This window comes from Gossypium raimondii, chromosome 5, assembly GCF_025698545.1.
Source record: "Gossypium raimondii isolate GPD5lz chromosome 5, ASM2569854v1, whole genome shotgun sequence".
Taxonomy (NCBI): Eukaryota; Viridiplantae; Streptophyta; class Magnoliopsida; order Malvales; family Malvaceae; genus Gossypium; species Gossypium raimondii.
In genome coordinates this window covers 20,612,479-20,631,504 of record NC_068569.1, presented here as the reverse complement: position 1 = coordinate 20,631,504, position 19,026 = coordinate 20,612,479, and the positions used below count along the sequence as shown (strand labels likewise).

Sequence of the window (19,026 nt, the reverse complement as noted above, 5' to 3'; positions counted from 1 at the left end):
AAAGTTAAAACGTTAATTTCTTTTAAAAATTATTAAATTAATTTATTTGATAAAAATATCTGAAAAAATTAATATATTTTTATGTTAAAAATCGTTCAAACTTAAAATAAAATCATTGATACGTACCTGCGTTAAATGAGATATAGATGTGGAGAAAAGTAAATGCATTCTGGAACTTTCTTTTCTATCACTTTCTCAGTTTTATTTGTTTGTATATCGTATAAATGCCATTGCCATGTAATCTTCCACCAAAATAATAAAAAGTTAGTATTTTGTTTTCTCTAAAGCTGATCAACTATTTTTATTTACCTCTGCCTCCCCTACCATCACTGCTTTTGTCCCTTGAATTGGACGCTAAAACTTGTCTAGGTTCATTATCCTGGTCGATAGAGTGGCTTTTAGAGAGATAGAGGAACTTGATTGTGCACTTTCACATCACGAGATTTCCATTCTAGTTTTTCAAGTAAGGGTTTTTGAAAGACGTGACGGCATTGTCAACTTTTAACCTGCGATTGGAAGATGTAGTAGAGGACTTGATAATGAGATTTTATGTCAAGATGAGACGTTGGATATCCATTTCGTAAAACATTGGGTCTTTTATTTGGTGTCAATAGAGGAGTCCCCATGCTGTGAAATATAATCAAACATGTAAAGAAATTACAGAGAATTATTTGATGCGGGTCCGGTGATACAAAACTTTTTTTTTTTTGTAAATTAGACTAATATTATTAACACACGGCTCAAGACAAAACAGCAGCTGAAAAGCCAGAAGACAGAACAATCAAAGCCTAGAAGACAGAACAATCAAAGCCTAGAAACTACCAATTCCAAAAGAGCAGAAAAAGAAACTCTTGAGCCAACAACCAGCTTTGCTTCAATAAACCCAATATCAGCCAATACTTTCCTCACCGTAAACCTGAAACGAGTATAATGAGAGAACAAATACTTTGAACGAACCTCCACCATTTTCAAAGCAAAAATGAAATGACCTTAGATCCGCTGGTTCCAAACCAAACGGTCATTCAATGCCGCCATCCTCACAGATTCAGGCACTCCATTAACTCAACTCTCGTAAATCTTTCTTCTCCAGCCTTCCAGCACTAGTTTGTGAGACGCTTCATTAACCAATCGAGGCACAGCAAGGTAAGATACCTCATCAAAAAGCATACCCAAAGTATAAATATGATGTGTAATCTGTCTGAGCACCGATTTATCTTCCTCATTTTTCTTAACATTTTTTATAACTGTCAATGAATCTCCTTCCACAACCAGTCGTCGAAAGCACATCATACTCGCAAAGATTAAAGCCCTTTCACAAGCCCTTGCTTTTGCCACAAACGCGTCAGCAACATCTTCAAAAAGATAAGTTTCTGTCCCTACGATTTCACCTATAAAATCTCTGGCTAGAACTGCTGTTACAGCGAGCCTCTCTTCTTTTAGAAAAGACGCATCAAAATTTAACTTGATAACTCCATGGTTTGTGGGTCTCCAGATCTCCTTAACCATAGATCTAGGAGAAAGACAGAGATTCATGTGATTTAGACAAATATCTTGCTCATATCCCCGAATAAACCCCAACACCACCTACAGCGAAAATTTAACCCCTTCATGAACCAGTTTATTTCTATGAAACCAAAGACTCCACATGGAAATCGCAATGATTCGTTTTTGTTGGTCATCTGCTGCAGAAGATGTTCTAACAAAGCGAAGCTTGTGACACATCGACTCTTCAATGGATGGAATCTTTACTTGCAGCGAAGCCCACACCCACTACAGAATACCACAAGACCATAACAGGTGATCAGAATCCTCCAGCTCTGCCTTACACAGTGGACAAGATACTTCCACACACAAAGTCCTACGCGCCAAATTACCAAAGTGAGGCACCAAATTATTCACCAGTCTCCAAATATGTATTTTAATTTTTCCTGGAATGTTCAACGACCATAAGGCTTTGTAAAAATCTTTGTAATCCTCATCAATAGAGGACATGTATATAGTGTCCTGTAAGTGTTTTGTATTTAGGACTCGATACCCACTCTTAACTGTGTAGTCCCCAAAACCTTCATGTTTTCAAACCAACCTATCCTCCGGACCACTTCCAGATATGGGAATAGAGAGAATTCGATCAGCTGTACTCTCATCAACTAAGTTATGAACCAGCTCCCTATTCCAGGTACTAGTCCCAGTCATAATTAATTGATTAACAGTAGTCCAAGAAGGCTAATCACCTGAACTGGAATTCTGTTATTCTCTCTTCCAGGTAATCAGGGATCGTTCCAGATGTTAATGCGATCACCCTTCCCAACCCGCCACAAAACCCCTTCTCCAATTACCTCACGAGCGCTGCAAATACTTCTCCAGGTAAATGAGGGGTAAGATCCAATTTTCGCTGATGGAATATCAGAATAAGGATAATAACGGGCTTTTAAGACTCTGGCTAACAAACAATGAGGCTGATCTAAAATACGCCAAAAATGTTTTGCTAATAAAGCCTTATTAAACAAGAACAAGTACAAAACTTAAAAGCAAAGTTTTGAGTTCAAGACATGATTGAATAGGTACTTTTTTTTATCTCAACTTATATTTTAGTCATTTATGTTTAAAATGTTATATTTTAGTCATTTATTTTATCATGTTGTAATATTTTAGTCATTAAGCCATTAATTGTTATTACCGGTATAACGGTAAGCTAACGTGACACGTTAAATCATCATTTCAAACAAAAATTTTAGGTTAAATTATACATTTGGGCCCCATATGTTTTTGTTTTAAGTAATTTTTTATTTTTAACTTTTTTTTCTTTTCTTTCTATTCTTTTTTGCTTCTCCCTCTGTTTTCCTCCTTTTTCCATCTCTTTTAACGTAGTTTTTTTCTGTTTTCCATTTGTTAAAATTTTTTTTATGTTTATAGACAGCTTATTCAATCGTGTGTTCAGCCGCCCCATGGAGGACGTCCGGTCAACTTACGTCTTCGACCGTGAACTCGGCTATGGTCAGTTTGGCATTACCTACTTGGTAACTCATAAGGAAACCAAACAACAGTTCGCTTGTAAATCCATCTCCAGTCGTAAGCTTATCAACCATAATGATATCGAAGATGTCTGCTGTGAAGTTCAGATAATGTATCATCTCACTGGCCACAGGTGCCCCTCTCAAAGCAAAACTTATTGTTTATTTTTATCATTTTAAAGATTTTTAAGTTAATGGTGTTGTTGATAGGGATATTGTTGAGCTAAAAGCTGTTTATGAGGATCGACACTCAGTGAATTTGATTATAGAACTATGTGTCAGAGGGGAGTTGTTTGCTCGGATTATAACCAAAGGTAATTATTCAGAAAAGGAAGCGGCTAATTTGTGTAGGCAAATCGTGAAGGTGGTCATAATTGTCATTCAATGGGGGGTTAATGCACAGGGACTTGAAGCCTAAAAATTTCTTGTTCTTGAACCCTAAAAGAACATAAAACGAAAAAATTAAATTGTTAAAAACGAAAAAATATGGGGACTAAGTTTATAATTTAACTTAAAATTTTTCTTTGAAATAATAATGTAACGTGCCACATCAACTTACCGTTACACCATTAACGACAATTAATGGCTCAGTGGCTAAAATATTACAGCACGTTGATGTAAGTGACTAAAACATAAGATTTCAAATATAAATGACTAAAATGTAATTTAAAATAAACAAAAATAACTATTTTAATAGTTTACTCTTAATTTTATTCAATTAATTATTTTTTTAATAATAGCCTGATTGGTGTTTTTGATCGTATTCTCCGAGTAGGTGATTATGGAGTAATAAAACAAAAGAAGGATAACTTAAACTTATATTTTATAAAAAGAAATTATTGTACCAGTAGCATTTTGCTGATTTATTAACGGACGCTTATATATTTTCTATAATAATTGATTGATAGATGTTGAATTTCTCTTATCATTGATGATTTTTAAATAAGTTGAACCAAATTGGGTCCATTATTGATATATCTAGCTTGGGTCTTATACTTTTCTCTAAATTATTATCTTCAATAACTTCATGTTCCTTTCGCATCATGACAACAAGATTAGAATATATATATATATATATATATATATTTTTTAGAATCATTTGATTTAGGTTAGAACCCTAGCATTTGACTTATTGATTCAGGGTGTTCAATATATCTTTAAGGTCAAGCCGTGCATGTGTAGTAGTTTAGATGGGTGTGGTAGCTGCTATGTTATCTTTTAAATATCCAATCTTTAAAGTGGTTCTGTAACAGTTTGATTTTTCAGTGGTGTTAGAAATAGTGGTTCGGGATCACCAAATTCGGTGAGTAAGATATTTATGAGTCAAATATGGTTTTAAAAAGGTTTTTGAATTAGTAATTTGTGTTTTATAATGATTTATTAGATCAAGTGGTTTTAGAAAGTGAGCTATCGAGACCTCGTTTCTATAAACCGAGCTGTAAATATTTATAAAAATATTTACGGAGTGTCATTAAGGTAGTATTAAAGTTTCGTTGAAAAATTTTAATATTTCAATAGTTAATTAATTAAAAAGCACTAAATTGAAAAAGATGCAAAACTTGCTAACAATAGAATTTAAGTGATTAAATGGCTTGATAAATAAATGAGGGAGGACTTAAGAAGCAATTAAACCTAACTTAAAAGGATGAGGCGGCATAAGAGAAAAAATAATAAAATAAAGCCTTTAATGGCAAAATTGTATTTTTATGAAATTAAATAAAACAAATTGAAATTGAAAAGCTTTTTATGCATTTCTTTTACAATATTCTGCCAAAAATCGACATAGGAGAAGAGCTTAAGCTGGTTTTTTTTTTTATATTTTTGCTTCAAGTGAATTCAATTCTTACCCGTTTCTTGTAATTTTTATGTTTTTGAGATTGTTACAATTAGGTTCAACTAAATATTACCCTAGTTTTTGATTTTATTAAAAATTTGGAAGTTATCATTGATGAATATTAGATGTTTTGATGAATAACATGGATTTAGAGCTTTGATTGTGTTGTATGATGATTTTATAAAGTAATTTTGTTAAATATTGATTTTAGGATTAAATTGTGAAAATGTTAAAATATTAGGGTTTATAGTGATTTTTGGTTTATTAGGGACAATATAATGGCTTAGAATATTTGAATAAATTATTGATTGAGGAAAATGAGTTATTTGATAGATTAACTAATTAAAGGATTAAATTGCAAAATTTGTAAAAGTTTGGGGTAATTGTGTAAATTCAAAAATAAAAGGGTATTAATTGTGAAATGAATTGGAAGTAAAATATATGCTAATGAATGAATAATTTTATATTTTAGATCAAGATCCTGTAGAAACTTGTGAAAAAGGAAAAATAATAGAATAGTCCCTAAACTTTTGCAATTGCTACAATTCAACCAAGGTAAGTTCGTACAGTTAAAATTTTATATTTGTATAAATTTGATGAATGATATTATGCATTTATTCTATTGTTGGCTTATTGATGTGTAAATTGTTGAAACTAAGTTGGTATCTATTTGGGTAAGAAATGTGGCTTAGGACATGATCTATTTTCGTCCACACGGGCTTAAGTGATTATTTCAGTTAATGACAAAGCCTTAATTGAATGTGAATTTAATATAAGGATTTAATTTATTTCTTTTACATTTTATTAAAAACTTTTTTAACATATAAACAAGAAGAAGAAATGAAAATGGAGAAAGTGTCCAAATAAGGAAGGCCTTACAGCTTATTACATAAGAAAAGAAAAAGAAAGTAAATAGAAATGAACTGTTGTCAAGGAAGGAAGGCCTTAAGGCCTAAGGTCTAACACCTTCCTGTAGTATAAATATGAGTGTATTATCTTTTTTAATAATAAATATATTAATTAATAATATTCAATTATTCTCATGAGAAAAATTTAAATTTAAACTTGTGTTAACTATTTTTATTTTATGATTAGCTATTATATAATGTATATAAAATCAGCTTATATTAATTAGTAACTAAACGAGACAAGAGGAATGAAAATTTTGTCATTTAACAATTCTTTTAAGTAATAATTTGTTAATGGAATCGAGATTACCTAATAAAATGATAAATTTAGTTCCTTTAGCTTTTATTCTTTTATTTAGTTGTCCTAAATTTTAGTTAAAATGGTTTTTTTTCAAATGAAAAAATTAATTCGCCGTTATTTTTTTATACAATGCCTAAAAATATTCATATTTATAATATCTCTCAACTCTTGAATAGGAAAATAAAATATATTTAAGCGCACTAAAATTTATGTTCTCCTCTTTTGATAACAATGCCGATAAAAACTAAAGTAAAACTCAATCAATTAAACTATTAAATTTTAATGATGTTAATATGACAACTTGTATTGAAATTTAGTATACTTCATAAAAGTTCAAAAAAAATATTTCAGAAAAAAGTTAATGAAAATTACTTTACTATTAAAATTCTAATAGTTAAGTCGATTTCCAGCTAAAAAAAATTTATGAACTTTTTTCAACTTTTAGCAAGAATAGGTTGGGTGTCTAGGATATAAACACATTAAATAATTTGTACTCAATGACAGGAAAGGGGAAAACCCATGAGCACAAACGTAGGTTGTCAAAGTTTGGTTTAAGTAATTAGATTGTCAGACAAACAAAATTTTATTTTTGAAACAAATTTTTTAACATTTATTTCTTTAACAAAGCAGGGACATCAAGTTCTTAGCATGGTGGGTATGCAAAAGCTTGAATTTATTGTAGACAGTTCAGAGTTTCTGTTACAGTCAAACATGGAGATATTTCATTTTCTTTGATCATGCCAGCAACTTATCCAGTAAGTTTCCAAAGAAAAAACTTGTCTTGGCCCATCCAGTACTAATAGCCTCAGCCTCGGGTGCTTTGGCACTGCCTGGATCCTTCTTTACATTAAGCATCATCGTGTGCCCGATTTCCCTGCGGAGTGCTTCGATTTTCTTCGATTCTACTGGGTTCCCGTAAGTGTCTCTCACGTAAAAAACATTCACTGCTTCCTCCCCAATTGTAGAGATCCCTGCTCTTCTTACTGACAATCCGTTCTCTCGGAGAATCCTCGTTACTTCAGACAACAAACCAACTCTATCCTTTGCACAAAGCTCCAGACTTAGACCCTGCATTCGTTGAAACCCAATCTTAAATGACAAGTAGATGTTTCTCAATAGAAAAAGGAACATTTGTTGTCTTAATTGAATGAAAGGTACCCTAGCTACAACAAAAACAATCAATGGCTTAACATGAACAGAACATTTCAGTTAGATATACAACTCACCTCGCTTACTCTTCGATGAATTGAAGCTTCTAGACATTTAATGACTCTTTCTTTCTCTCCTTCAGCATCAAGTGTGCAGCCATCCATGTGGCGGATAAAATATTCCTGCATGAAAGCCATTAAGATAATTTATGCATATGTAATCCTTCAAAAACGATTTTTGGAGTTAGCACAGTGATTAAAGGATGTAAGCCATTACAAATAGTCTACAATTGGCTGAGCCATGGAAACTTCTGTTCATTTGAACTGTGCTCATTAATAAGCCATAATTTCCTCCAAAGGTCATTAATCTTTCCAACTTTATAATATATATAGCTAAACGATGAGACCTCAGATTGTAGAAGAACGGAATTGATGATTTGTATCTGTATAAATTTGGCCATAAATACCATATTTGCAGGTAATTTTGTTTCTATGTGCATAAGTGAGCAAAATCGCCTTTTTCATTTTTGGTAACTTGGGATACTTGATTAACAACATTTGCAAAAATGATATTTCAGTAGAATACTTATGCCCCCCCTCCCCCCCCCCCCCTTTTTTTTCTTTAAAGCTATGACAAATGATAAGCATACCTGTGAAGCATAGGGGCCATTGGATGAGATATTGGCATGGAAAACTACATATTGCATGTCTGTGAGTGTGCAGACAATATCAAACATGAGCTTAGCTCGATCTTTGCACTGGACACTGACAACAGAATAACCCTTCTCCTCGCAACGGTCAACTGTGACCTTGGGTTTGAAGGATGAGGGATAATCAACTTCACTTGTCACTCCACTGCCTTCATAATCCCTATCAGCAAACAGCATTTGATGAAGCCTCCGGTCTGTGTGTGTGAATCCCATGGAGAAGCTTGTACGAGCCACTTTGTCGTCATCCTCACTACCACGCAGGATATGCTTAAGCTGCTCCTCCATAATAGACAGTCTGTTTAGATCATGCACAGCATGATTTGTGGAATAATCGTTGACATAGAGCACGCAAGCTATTCGCCTATTATGTGTCCATACTTCTGCAGCAGCAACATTGAATTGAAGGTCGGCAAGGACAGCAGAGATCTCTGATAATAGACCAGGTCTGTCCCTCCCAACGAGTTCAATTGCAGTGTGATTACCAACGGAGTGCACCCCGACACGTTTACCAGGGCAGTTTTTCATCCCGTCAGCTGCATGGCCCTTGGGTCCTAGAGCCTATTGAAATAAAATGCAGCTAATATGTAAAACAGTAATAAGGAAAGTGCACTGAATATGACGCATGGAGAATAATGGAAGGAAAGGGTTGTTGAGGGTTCATTTTTTATTTGTTTTCTTTTCATCTCTATTCGGAATGATAACAGCTCAGGGTCATTAATTTACGAGGAAATTAGGTGCTATCTTAACACTTGCTGCATCTTTCAAATAAATTAGTGAGTGCTTCCTATTTCACTCCGAATCATTATGAGAGCATATAAGGGAAATGCCCAAATGAAGCATTTATGGAAACCCTTGCCACTTACAAGTGTCTGAGTTCTGCACGGAGCCATACCAAATTCCCCAGTACATGTAAGTTGGACCAAAAAAATATATGGAATATGAGAAAAGAATCATAAGAGGCAACGGGTACGGATTCATAATGCATATGTATGGTTGTTTCGAAAGGAACATTCAAAACGGTACTAGCTGAGCTTTGTTTAGGGGCAATTTTAGTAGACCAAGGAACATAAGAGTTCCAAAGGAAAAGATAGGTCGTACCCTTTCTATGTAATCAACTGTTCTTCCATCAGTGATCTTTTTCCCTTGTTGATCAGTGACGTGAAACACTGTTTGAAAGAAATAAAAACATTGTCAAATATTCACTTAGTATTAGGAAGAGATTAGGGGAAACAGGGAAGGGACTATATAGGTACAAAGCTCTATAACCTAATATAAAAGAACTTGGTAAATGGCAGTATCCGTACCATCCATGAACCATCCACCATCAGAGGAGATGTACGCTTTAGTAATAGTGAAGTCGAGGTCAGTTAGTATTTGCACAACTTCCAGCAATATTCCAGGTTTATTCACGCTGTGAATCTATATGAAAATGGTGAAATACTTGTTGGTACTAAAAGTATTAGAAGTTCAAAAGCCAGCGAGGCACAAAATTCATTTATATTGAAATTTACCTTTACAACAGTACAGTGTCTGCAACTAATGTTGTCCACAGACACCCTGCCAGAAAAGGTATGAGAAACAAAGAGTTATAATTATAGAAGGATGAGAGCAGCTAAAATGCGTGCAAGTGTCTTATAAGTTGGCTTTTCCTCTAGTACTAAAAAACCCATACCACCAGCACGCAAATTTCTACCATAAAATTGATCAAAGTACCTATTTTAGCAAACTGTAAATCCAATGAATTATAGTGACTAAACCATCAAGGTTGCTGAATGCAGTTCGTTTTGGAACAAAATTGACGAATGATCTTTAGAAATGTGTACAGAGAAAGAAAAAGAACCTTGGAGGATTCATTCTGGCACTTAGGGTCTCATACTCGGGATCAAAGTATGGCCAACAAGCTTTAGCCATTTAAACCACAGCTTCAAAATACTCCGGATGTGTTTCTCACGGCAGACAGAAGCTGACCTTCCTCCAAAACTGAAACCGACTTAAATATGTAGACAAGATATTACTATTTGTTAATCAGCTAGAAACCTTCAAAATACCCACCCCCCCTCAAGGAAAGTAAGAGTAGTCTATTTGCACTAGGATATGCAGAAAGCAAAAGCCAAAGGCGCATTCTTCTATGCAAGCCATCCAACAATGATGGAGGAGAACATCATGTATGATCTAGCTGCTTTTGGCAAGAAGCATGTTAACCCGACAATCTAACCAAAATTATTGTGGAAAATTCATTCAAAGTAAAACATAGCAATGCAAATGTTTCCAAACTTTTGTTTAATAAGAGCAAATGAATTGAGAAAGCTTAAGAACTTCTATATTGGAAGACGTGTATTTTAGGTGGACTTAAAGGAGCTTTTAATTACAATGCTAGACAATATTATTAAATTTTGTCTAAGAGAGTAAGAGAACTACCGTTTTTGAAGAAACAAGAGGGATTCTTGATGATTTATCTTCTAGTTAAGGTTGACACTTAATGTGACAATCCCTTATAGATGGACATCAGATTCACATTATGGCTGTAAATTATCTGCACATAAATGGAGGACCATCAATTGCAGGGACTTATATATTTATGAATTGATAATGAAAGGTGGCTTTGTGGCTATGCTTTTCTCCTCCCTTTTTAGAGGTTTGTTATAATGGCACAGCATTAACAAATCATTTACTTTTTCTAATTGAGAAATTCAAATAACAGAGCAACAAAGTACTTAATAAAGAAGAAAGACAAGTTACATACCTCAACTACAAGTTACTACAGGAGATTTATCAGGCACTTGTGAGTAAGTTTAACCTAATCGATCATGAACGGTTTGTATTTAACCTTTTAACTTGAAGTATAAACAAGTAAAGCTCTACGATTCCAAACCTGGAATGAAACAAAGCAAGTGGGAATTCTCTTGGCTCAATGGTAAAGCATGGAAAAGGGATTCAAAAACAACAGTCTTCTGATCATCCTTTGAGAACCCCAGCTTGAGAAAATAGATGCACCTAAATTTTCATTTTTCACTACCATGTGCCTACTACTGCAATGGTCTGTTTGGAGTCGCAAAAGATAAAAAAAAAAAAAAAAAGGGGCCCCACAAGCAGGAGGCAGTATGTGATTAGAATGAATGCTACAAAACAAAAAGGGAAGAACAAAATACACCAAAACGATTTTGAATTAACACAAGGATTTGGTTCCTAATAATTGCTTTTTTCCCCTTTATCATCCGTACCACAACAGTCCATTTACCTAAGCAACTAGGTAAGTTCGTTGCTTATGCCTTTAAACCTCAGGTATGACCCTACAAATATATAAAAGAAAATGACATACCCCTAAAGCTCACTGTTAGCATCACTACAGTCTTATTCAATTCTGAATAATAATAATTAAGTTGGGGGGAGCTTTACCATCAGCATCTTTTTCAAAGAGAAGGATGTGAATTTTGGATTGCTATAAAAAAGAAGAAGAAGAAGAGCATACACAGGAAAAGAAAAACGAATTTCCCCAGATTTACCGTAGAAATTTATGTGAATTTTGTTGCTTTCTAATATTGCTGTTCAGACCTTTATATATATATATATATATATATATATAGACAACTGGAGTTTGAGTAGACGAGCATATCATACTGTCTATACCAGCAATAGCCAAAATCTATCGTTCTTCAGTAATCATTCTAATATCTAGAAGAGAAGATCAAGCAAAGCTTAAAAAGCTGCAAAAGAAATCATCCTACAACAACATAACAAAGAGAAGTTGATTCCTTTTATCTGATGAATTATCTATATCAAAGGAGATGAAAGAAACATACAAATTGTTAAGAGAATCATGTATAAAGGAAACATAAAAGAATAGATGGACAGAAGAAGGAAAAAGAAAACCAAAATCTTGAAAATAGAAGAAAATGACTGAACTGGAAAACAGAGCAAATTTGTTTGTAGTTTTCATTTATGGTACTGTAAACAAGAAATACATGCAGAAAAAACCGAAAGAAAATACATAGGGAGGGATTACAGGTGTCAGGAGATACGTCAAAAGCAAATACTTTACGTAAATAAATTTTACCTTTGCAAATGTCTGTTCAAAAACTTATAGACCTTTGCTGCTGCTTCTTCTTCTTCTTCTTCTTCTTCTTCTTCATATTCTCTCTTAGAAACAGAAGGTAGAAAGAAAAGGACAAGTTTATTGTTTTTGGTGAAGGAAAAAGGTGGCAGTTTCACATAAATATGGTTTTTGAATTTATGTGCAACAACAGAACATTTATGGAATAAAAGCAAAAGTGACAGACAGAGATTGTATTCGTTTTACATATTTAATATTGTATTGGTTTCTTACTCAGAAATGACGCGGCCACCTGATCTCATCTCTTCAATGTATTTTGTGTATGCATAACAATTGTAAACCCACTCTCAGTTGTGCGCGTGATCGTTACGTCACCTACACTACGTTTTAGCTTTCTGTATTGTACATCGGGACTTTTTATATTGTAAATTTGACTACGTTTGTTTAAGAATAATTTGAATTTTCTTCTATAAGTATTATTGTCAATATAGGAGACGTGGATTCGAGTTCGCTGAAATTCATTATGCTCCTATTTATAGTTTGATAAATACTAAAAATAACATGTTTTAGTCTCATTTTTAATATGTTTTTGTATGTAAAATAGTAAATTTTATACTCCTAATCCTTTAAATTCATGTTTCTATATTTAGGAGAACATTTAGGAGCGAAAAACGAAAAATCAGAGCAAGTTTTAGGAGCAATACGAGCTAAACACATGACTGTATGAATTTCACGAACTGCATTATGAAAATACAAAATAATTGTGTCGAAAAGAATAACTTGTAAATTCTAATATTTTATTATATTTTAATTTGATCGTATGAATTTAATTGAGCAATTATTGAACCTAATTACCATAGTTTATTTTTATGGTTTATAATTGATTGTTTTAGAGATTTTAATTTTCTTTTAATATGAATAGAGAACTAAAACTTAAATCCATAATATGAACTTCCAAGTTTTAATGAATTTGAGGTTTATATATATATATATATATATATAATGAATATGGGTCAAATTGACATAAAATATAAAAGTTGAGAATTAAAATTGTTATTATACCAATTAAAAATTGCCACTTAATATACAGATGACCAAAGAAGTGACCAAATTATATATTTTTTAGTTAAATAATCTAAAACTAAAACTTGCCCATAATTTATTCACTAATAATATAATTTTTTTTTAATAAAAAGGAAACATCATCTTATTTCGTTTAAAACACCCTCTGGCCAGCGGGCATACATGAGTGTAAAAATACAAAAACAAAAACAGCCAAGGGTTTATGACTAGACAATCCAGGGGTTCGAACTTATTAATTGGATTGAGTTTAGTCGTTTCAACTTATTTATCCGAAAGGATGAACCCCTGAGCAATTGCCACAACAAAATATAAGCTTGAAAGGACCAACAAAATACGAAATCTTAAGCCCGCACAGCTAAGGAAGGTATCCAAACAAAACAAACGCACAGTAATGAGACAAAAAAAATAGTGGGATCAGTATCCAAACCTTGACAGGAGAAGCCATAGCAGCAACTCCCTGGAGTGAACCCTCCCTCACCTTTGCAGGCCTTGTAACAATCTTCTAAATACAGCTTAACCCGAATAAAACCAGAATTGCATGCAACCCTCTAGGCCAAAACAACAACACGTAGGATCTATTCATGGCTAGAGTCGCAACAACTTTTAGGCCTTTGCACTTTTTTTTTCTTGGGACAGAAAGGTTAAGACTACACTATTACTTCAAACTTGTCAATAACAGCGGAGGAGGCCATGGCTCAAACTTCTTGTGGTCCTTGTTTCTACGCCAGGCGGACACCCGCTTAGATCCATATAGGCAAGCAACACAGACAAAGCATAGGAGCGCAAAAAGAAAAAGAAACGAAGGGGGCAGGCCAAGAGAAAGGGCAAAGACTCCCCTTAGAAAAACCCCACTTCTTCAAGGAGAGGAAGAGAAACAAAACATACTTGAGTCTTTGGTTACATGTCTAAATCATAATCTGTGTGGGCCAAATCAGATTCACAAATGCTTTAAAACTTGGTGCATGCCAACATGTGGTAATCCCCAGCACTAACTAGAGTGTTCCATCAGTTATGATTTTTAGCCTTTGTTCCAGTCAATGTCTCACTCTCATATAATATAAACAAATATGTTTGTATATACATTTACAAATTTCAACTACTACTTCTACCCATTAATCAAATCAGCATTCTCATGTTGACAATGACGGACATGCTTTGAAATCTTGATTGGGTGTAGTTGTTGTTCATCGCTTTGTATAATGAGGCCCAATCTTGTCCTTCAAGCGATGGAAATGATCGCTCTCTCCTTCGAGAAGCCGCAAAACCTGTGGGATGTAACCTATCAATTCAATATTACTATTCAAACACAGAGTTAATGGAAACAAGGCGATGACATTGATCATAATTAGAAGAAACAGTGATTTCTGGTAGCCTTTCATTCTGCTAACTTTGAAACATAATCAACGTGATAATGCTTTTGTTTTGCAGATTATTGATTTAACTTACACCGGTACACCCCCTACCAAAAATGACAATTGAAATTAAGTTCTCATGATTATATGGTGTGCATCAAAGGACAATTACCTCCCCCATTGATGGCCTCATTTCAGGGCTTCTTTGCACACATAAGTAAGCTGTTTTAGCCATGAGGTATAGTTGATAACTGTCATATGACTCTCCGATTCGAGGATCAATGAGCTCGTGTAGTGCAAGCTTTTTGATCAACGGTTTTGCCTAAATGGACAAATAGCATCAGAGCCATAAGAATAAGTAGAAAATTTATCAATGCCTACACATCTAAGTTTGTGGCCATTGAAACCAACATACCCACTGTCGCAGAGATACGTGTTGTCCTTTACTTTCCAGATCAATTACTTTGCGCCCTGACATTAGTTGTAGCAGAACTATCCCAAACGCATAAACGTCTGTCCTCACTGAAACAAATCCGTTCTCCGCATACTCTGGTGCAAGGTATCTACATGAACCAAAAGTCCAGTTACACTAGTTTAACAGTAAAAATCAGGCGCATACAGTCTGAAAATGAATGGAAGTCCTCAAAAAATCAGGCGCATACAGTCTGAAAATGAATGAAAGTCCTACCCTAGTGTTCCAAGTACTGTTGTCTGTAGAGTATCTTCATCTATTTTCCTTCTGGCAAGACCAAAGTCACCTAGCTGTGTGTATAAAACAATTATTCGAGTGAGCAAGCAAATTCATAGAAAGGACTTTTCACCTTGTTTCAAAATCATACGTTAATACCAATGGACTTTATCATAATGCTGATGCCTAGTTATAATCAATGGTTTATGTTGTAAAGAATAAATGAACTCATATTGATAACGTCGAACATTAAAGAACATAATTAATTTACCATTGGAACTAAGTCATGTGTGAGAAGTATATTGCTTGGACGCATGTCCCTATGAATAATAGGACCCCCACGGCATTCTTCATGAAGAAAACGCAAGCCCTTTGCAGTGCCGATTGCAATAGCACGTCTTTGGTGCCAGTCAAGAACATTTTCTGTATTATCTGTGGAAATGTCCCCATTTCCAAGCAGATTAGAAAATTTTAAAAAAGTAATTCAGTTTACAAAATTTAATGTAAGAAACATGAGATGATACTAGAATTGAGTTTACCAAATAAATGCCAATGAAGAGACTTGTTGCATATATACTCATATACCAAAATGTTGAGTTTGTCCTTGCAAAAATAACCCAGCAGCATCACAATATTCTTATGTCGAGCGAAACTTAAGACAGATACCTCAGAATTAAATTCAGTAAATCCTTGGGTGCTTTCCTGTTTCCTAACCTTTGCCGCAATGAGCTGTCCATCTTTAAGCTTACCTTTATATACACGGCCGTATCCACCTTCTCCAAGCAAGTTCTCCATGGAAAAATCATTGGTGGCTTGTTGAATCACTGAATAAGTGAATTTCTTAGAATCTTGGATGTACATTTCAGTCCTTAGCCCACAAGCAGCACAAAGAAGAGGTGCTCCTGAGCTTTTAGTATGGCAGCAACTTCTTCTTTTCCTTTGGAAAAAGGTCATAGTAGGTTGCTTATTTTCTCCTCTTGAATGTGTATCTGAAATACGTATCTCTGTTAAATACTGAGGCAAGTAATCCATTATTACTGATGCTAAGCCGTTCAATAGGTTGCCATGTATGATCATAATGAATCTAAAATTTATCTATGCTAAGTACTATTAAGAGAATTAATGGAGCAGAAAGGAAGAAACCATTCCGTGCATAAGGAAAAATGTTTAGAATTGGACGTGGAAAGCAACATATAGTATTTGTCAACTCATGTAAAACTGCAAACATATTGAATTACCTGATTTTTCCAGCTTAGAAGATGAGAAGTTCTGCTCCTCTGATTTTAATGTAAACGAAGGCATCAAGTGGCCACTACTGGAGTTTTCAATTGAAATCGGGGTCCAGGAGTAGCTTCTAACAGAGATTTCTGACTGCTCGATATTTTCACCAAACTGTGGCACTGGCTTGGACACGGAAGGATATGAAGGTTTCTGTCCTACCACATCTGTTTGACTTAGAGTATGATTCCTCAAAACTTCCACGTTCAAGCTATCATCAACTAATGCAACCTTACAAGGTATCTGTTTAACATATAACTTCAAATCCCGTCTAAAATGCCTGTTAAGATTGTAAGTCAACATGACATGACATAGTTAAAGGAATACAGAAAGGAAGCAGCTGAAGTTACCAATATGCTTTCATCAAACATGTCAAACCAAAGATATCAAATGATCAATAATTATATCATGTTTCAATTTTCGACATGTGTAATTAGCTTCTAATTCTAGATTAAAAGCAAGTAAGCATATCACCAGAGCCTTGGAAATAGAGATTGTTAATTCTTTTCCCATTGAAACCAGTATTGAAGATTATGCATACAAGATGCTACCTATTGATATATAAGAAATAGTAAAATCAAACACTACATGATTGTACTATCAAGAAAGTGTCAAAGATGGAAAACCTTCATTAGTGAAGGAATAATTTTCAACAGTCAAACATAAAACAGATAACTAGGAAAGTGTCCAAGGTAAATGATGATCCAAGTATCCAGAATACAAAATATTTACCTATCAAGGAAAACCCATGCTGCATTATAGGTTTGCACCTCTTGTATAATGACATTCTTTATGGGAAATCCAGCTGTAATTTTAACTTCAATGTTTACCTATACATGAAAATTGTTACTATCACCAACAGAGCACGATAAGTGGGGGAGGGATCAGAATCCAGATAAAACTGATATGTGCATGCTGCTTCCAGCTGTGTAGTGTTTGTTTTGATGATAGATCTGGATAGGTCCATGATCCATAGAAATTTTTCTAGGGTATAATTTTACATTTATTATAAATCTGACGAACCCCTTTTAAGGAAGGCGCTTCCTTTGTTCAAAAGGTCTAGTGATTCTTGAGCTAAAAACCAAGGCGTAGCCTGCTCCCATCCCACCCATCTCCTCTTCCTAGGATTTAACCAAACTGTTGGATGTATTACTGAACTGATACACATGAAGACTGCTATGTTGACACACCCTTTTTCAGATTGATATATTTCTCAATAGTTATATTTAAGTTCACCAAATAGGCAAGTGCATCCCAACACAGTGAATGGCCATAATAAATTCAAGAGAGTTTGAATCCACAACACTTCTAAATGAGAATCTTTCAGTAGGAATGTATGCAATTTCAGAGATATATATCCATTGTCAAGCTTCAAGTTCATAGCCAAATCTAGCCTTTGAAACCCTAACGTGACATCAGTGAGTAAAGAAAGTGACAGTGAGCCTGTGTGCTCTATCCGATCACTTGCCATCTTATTAAACAAACTTAGCGGAAAATAAAACTAAAAATTGCATCTATGTAATGTAATACAAGAGAAACTTTACCCCTTGGTCTTCACAATCTTCAGCACTTTGTTGGAGCATATTAACATATGCATCAACCTTCTTTGAGATTTCTTCCTTCATGGCGCGGATGCTTGTTCCAAAAGATTCAGGACATGCTTTGCTCTGGTAACCCACTGCAGTGCACCAACCCAGAGAGGAGAACAGGAGACAAGGGAACATTAAAGACAACAACAGGGTGAGTAGACATGTTGTAAAACGTTTTATCCACCAACTAAAGTGAATAGATATAGGTACAACAAAAATTGATGGGGATCGCGATTGCTTTGCTTGAGCAGTACTTGTTTGTAGTAGTAGGTAGCAATAGTGAATGAAGAAGAAATTGCACTTACTTGGGTGAGTGAATCTATGCAAAACTCCAAGCATAAGAAGCGTATCACCAACACGTAGAATGTCACCTCTTACTAATATATTTTGTATGGCAATTCGCAGCTCTCGTTCGTTATAATCTTTTGTTGCATCCAATGCTATAACAACATGCGATGGTGAAGGAGGTGTTGTCCCCATTATGGCTACCTTACTTACTTCTCTTTGATCACTTGAGTTTTAAATCTTACTACTTGTTGTTTGATGGGTTTATGATAAAACTGTGAAATGAATTGAATTTGATTATTTGTTGAAGCTCTCTTTTTTTTTTCTTCTTTCGTCTAGTTTGCGTGAATATCGGGAAAGATTGTTGAGCATATCGGAGGAAATATGCCTTTGGATATGCCGTATGATTTCACCACAAAGTTAAGGGAAATGTGCCGTCCCGTAACAAAGAGAATATGGCAACATTAATTTCAAGGTGTTGCTGACCATTCACCAAATTTTCATGTCCTTTTAATTACTTTGCCTCCTTAGAAGTGTGGATTATTACAACTGTTCTGTATGTTTTTTATATATTTTTTAATTTAAAAATAGATATAAAAAGTTAATATGGATTAGTTCAATAGCATTTCGGCAAATACTAGGCTTATCAAAATATATAAATAAAATTTCAACTTTCTGTTTATATACAGTGATAACGATTGATAAATTTGCTTGTTGAGTCAACTTTGTGTTTATGCAAAATTACCTCAGTTGTTAATTTTATGAACTGCAGGGGTTTGCTTCAGTTA

At 34.3% G+C, this 19,026-nt stretch overlaps 3 protein-coding genes across 14 annotated transcripts; 1 reads left to right on the top strand and 2 right to left on the bottom strand.

The window, feature by feature from the left end:
* Window positions 1-660: 660 nt before the first annotated feature.
* LOC105769767 (calcium-dependent protein kinase 1) lies at window positions 661-3,936 on the top strand. 5 transcript variants are annotated; one of them, XM_052631254.1, is made up of 5 exons: window positions 661-1,143; window positions 1,689-2,176; window positions 2,264-2,375; window positions 2,939-3,145; window positions 3,222-3,936. In XM_052631254.1, the coding sequence occupies exons 2-5, from the start codon at window positions 2,155-2,157 to the stop codon at window positions 3,427-3,429; spliced, it is 549 nt and encodes a 182-aa protein (XP_052487214.1). In that variant the 5' UTR covers window positions 661-1,143; window positions 1,689-2,154; the 3' UTR covers window positions 3,430-3,936. The 5 variants fall into 5 exon arrangements, 3 of the variants coding, with proteins under 3 accessions (XP_052487214.1, XP_052487213.1, XP_052487215.1); XM_052631253.1 differs by having other exon boundaries at window positions 666-1,143; window positions 1,273-2,176; XM_052631255.1 differs by having other exon boundaries at window positions 671-1,143; window positions 1,273-2,176; window positions 2,914-3,145.
* Window positions 3,937-6,710: 2,774 nt separating this feature from the next.
* LOC105769765 (ACT domain-containing protein ACR3) lies at window positions 6,711-12,136 on the bottom strand. Of its 8 annotated transcripts, XM_052630713.1 has the most exons (11): window positions 11,967-12,136; window positions 10,785-10,951; window positions 10,656-10,709; window positions 10,331-10,445; window positions 9,753-9,902; window positions 9,424-9,469; window positions 9,217-9,331; window positions 9,011-9,078; window positions 7,853-8,470; window positions 7,281-7,385; window positions 6,711-7,122 (listed from the first exon to the last, which is right to left on the bottom strand). In XM_052630713.1, exons 5-11 carry the CDS (start codon window positions 9,821-9,823, stop codon window positions 6,790-6,792), a joined length of 1,356 nt encoding a protein of 451 aa, XP_052486673.1. In that variant the 5' UTR covers window positions 9,824-9,902; window positions 10,331-10,445; window positions 10,656-10,709; window positions 10,785-10,951; window positions 11,967-12,136; the 3' UTR covers window positions 6,711-6,789. The 8 variants fall into 8 exon arrangements, with proteins under 8 accessions (XP_052486673.1, XP_012446072.1, XP_012446079.1 ...); XM_012590618.2 differs by having other exon boundaries at window positions 9,753-9,892; window positions 10,656-10,951; XM_012590625.2 differs by lacking the exon at window positions 10,656-10,709.
* Window positions 12,137-13,205: 1,069 nt separating this feature from the next.
* On the bottom strand, window positions 13,206-18,433 carry LOC105769764 (inactive protein kinase SELMODRAFT_444075). Its single transcript, XM_052630252.1, has 9 exons — window positions 17,909-18,433; window positions 17,097-17,194; window positions 16,325-16,644; window positions 15,626-16,075; window positions 15,358-15,518; window positions 15,087-15,160; window positions 14,814-14,961; window positions 14,571-14,720; window positions 13,206-14,311 (listed from the first exon to the last, which is right to left on the bottom strand). Exons 1-9 carry the CDS (start codon window positions 18,431-18,433, stop codon window positions 14,231-14,233), a joined length of 2,007 nt encoding a protein of 668 aa, XP_052486212.1. The 3' UTR covers window positions 13,206-14,230.
* Between the last annotated feature and the right edge of the window lie 593 nt (window positions 18,434-19,026).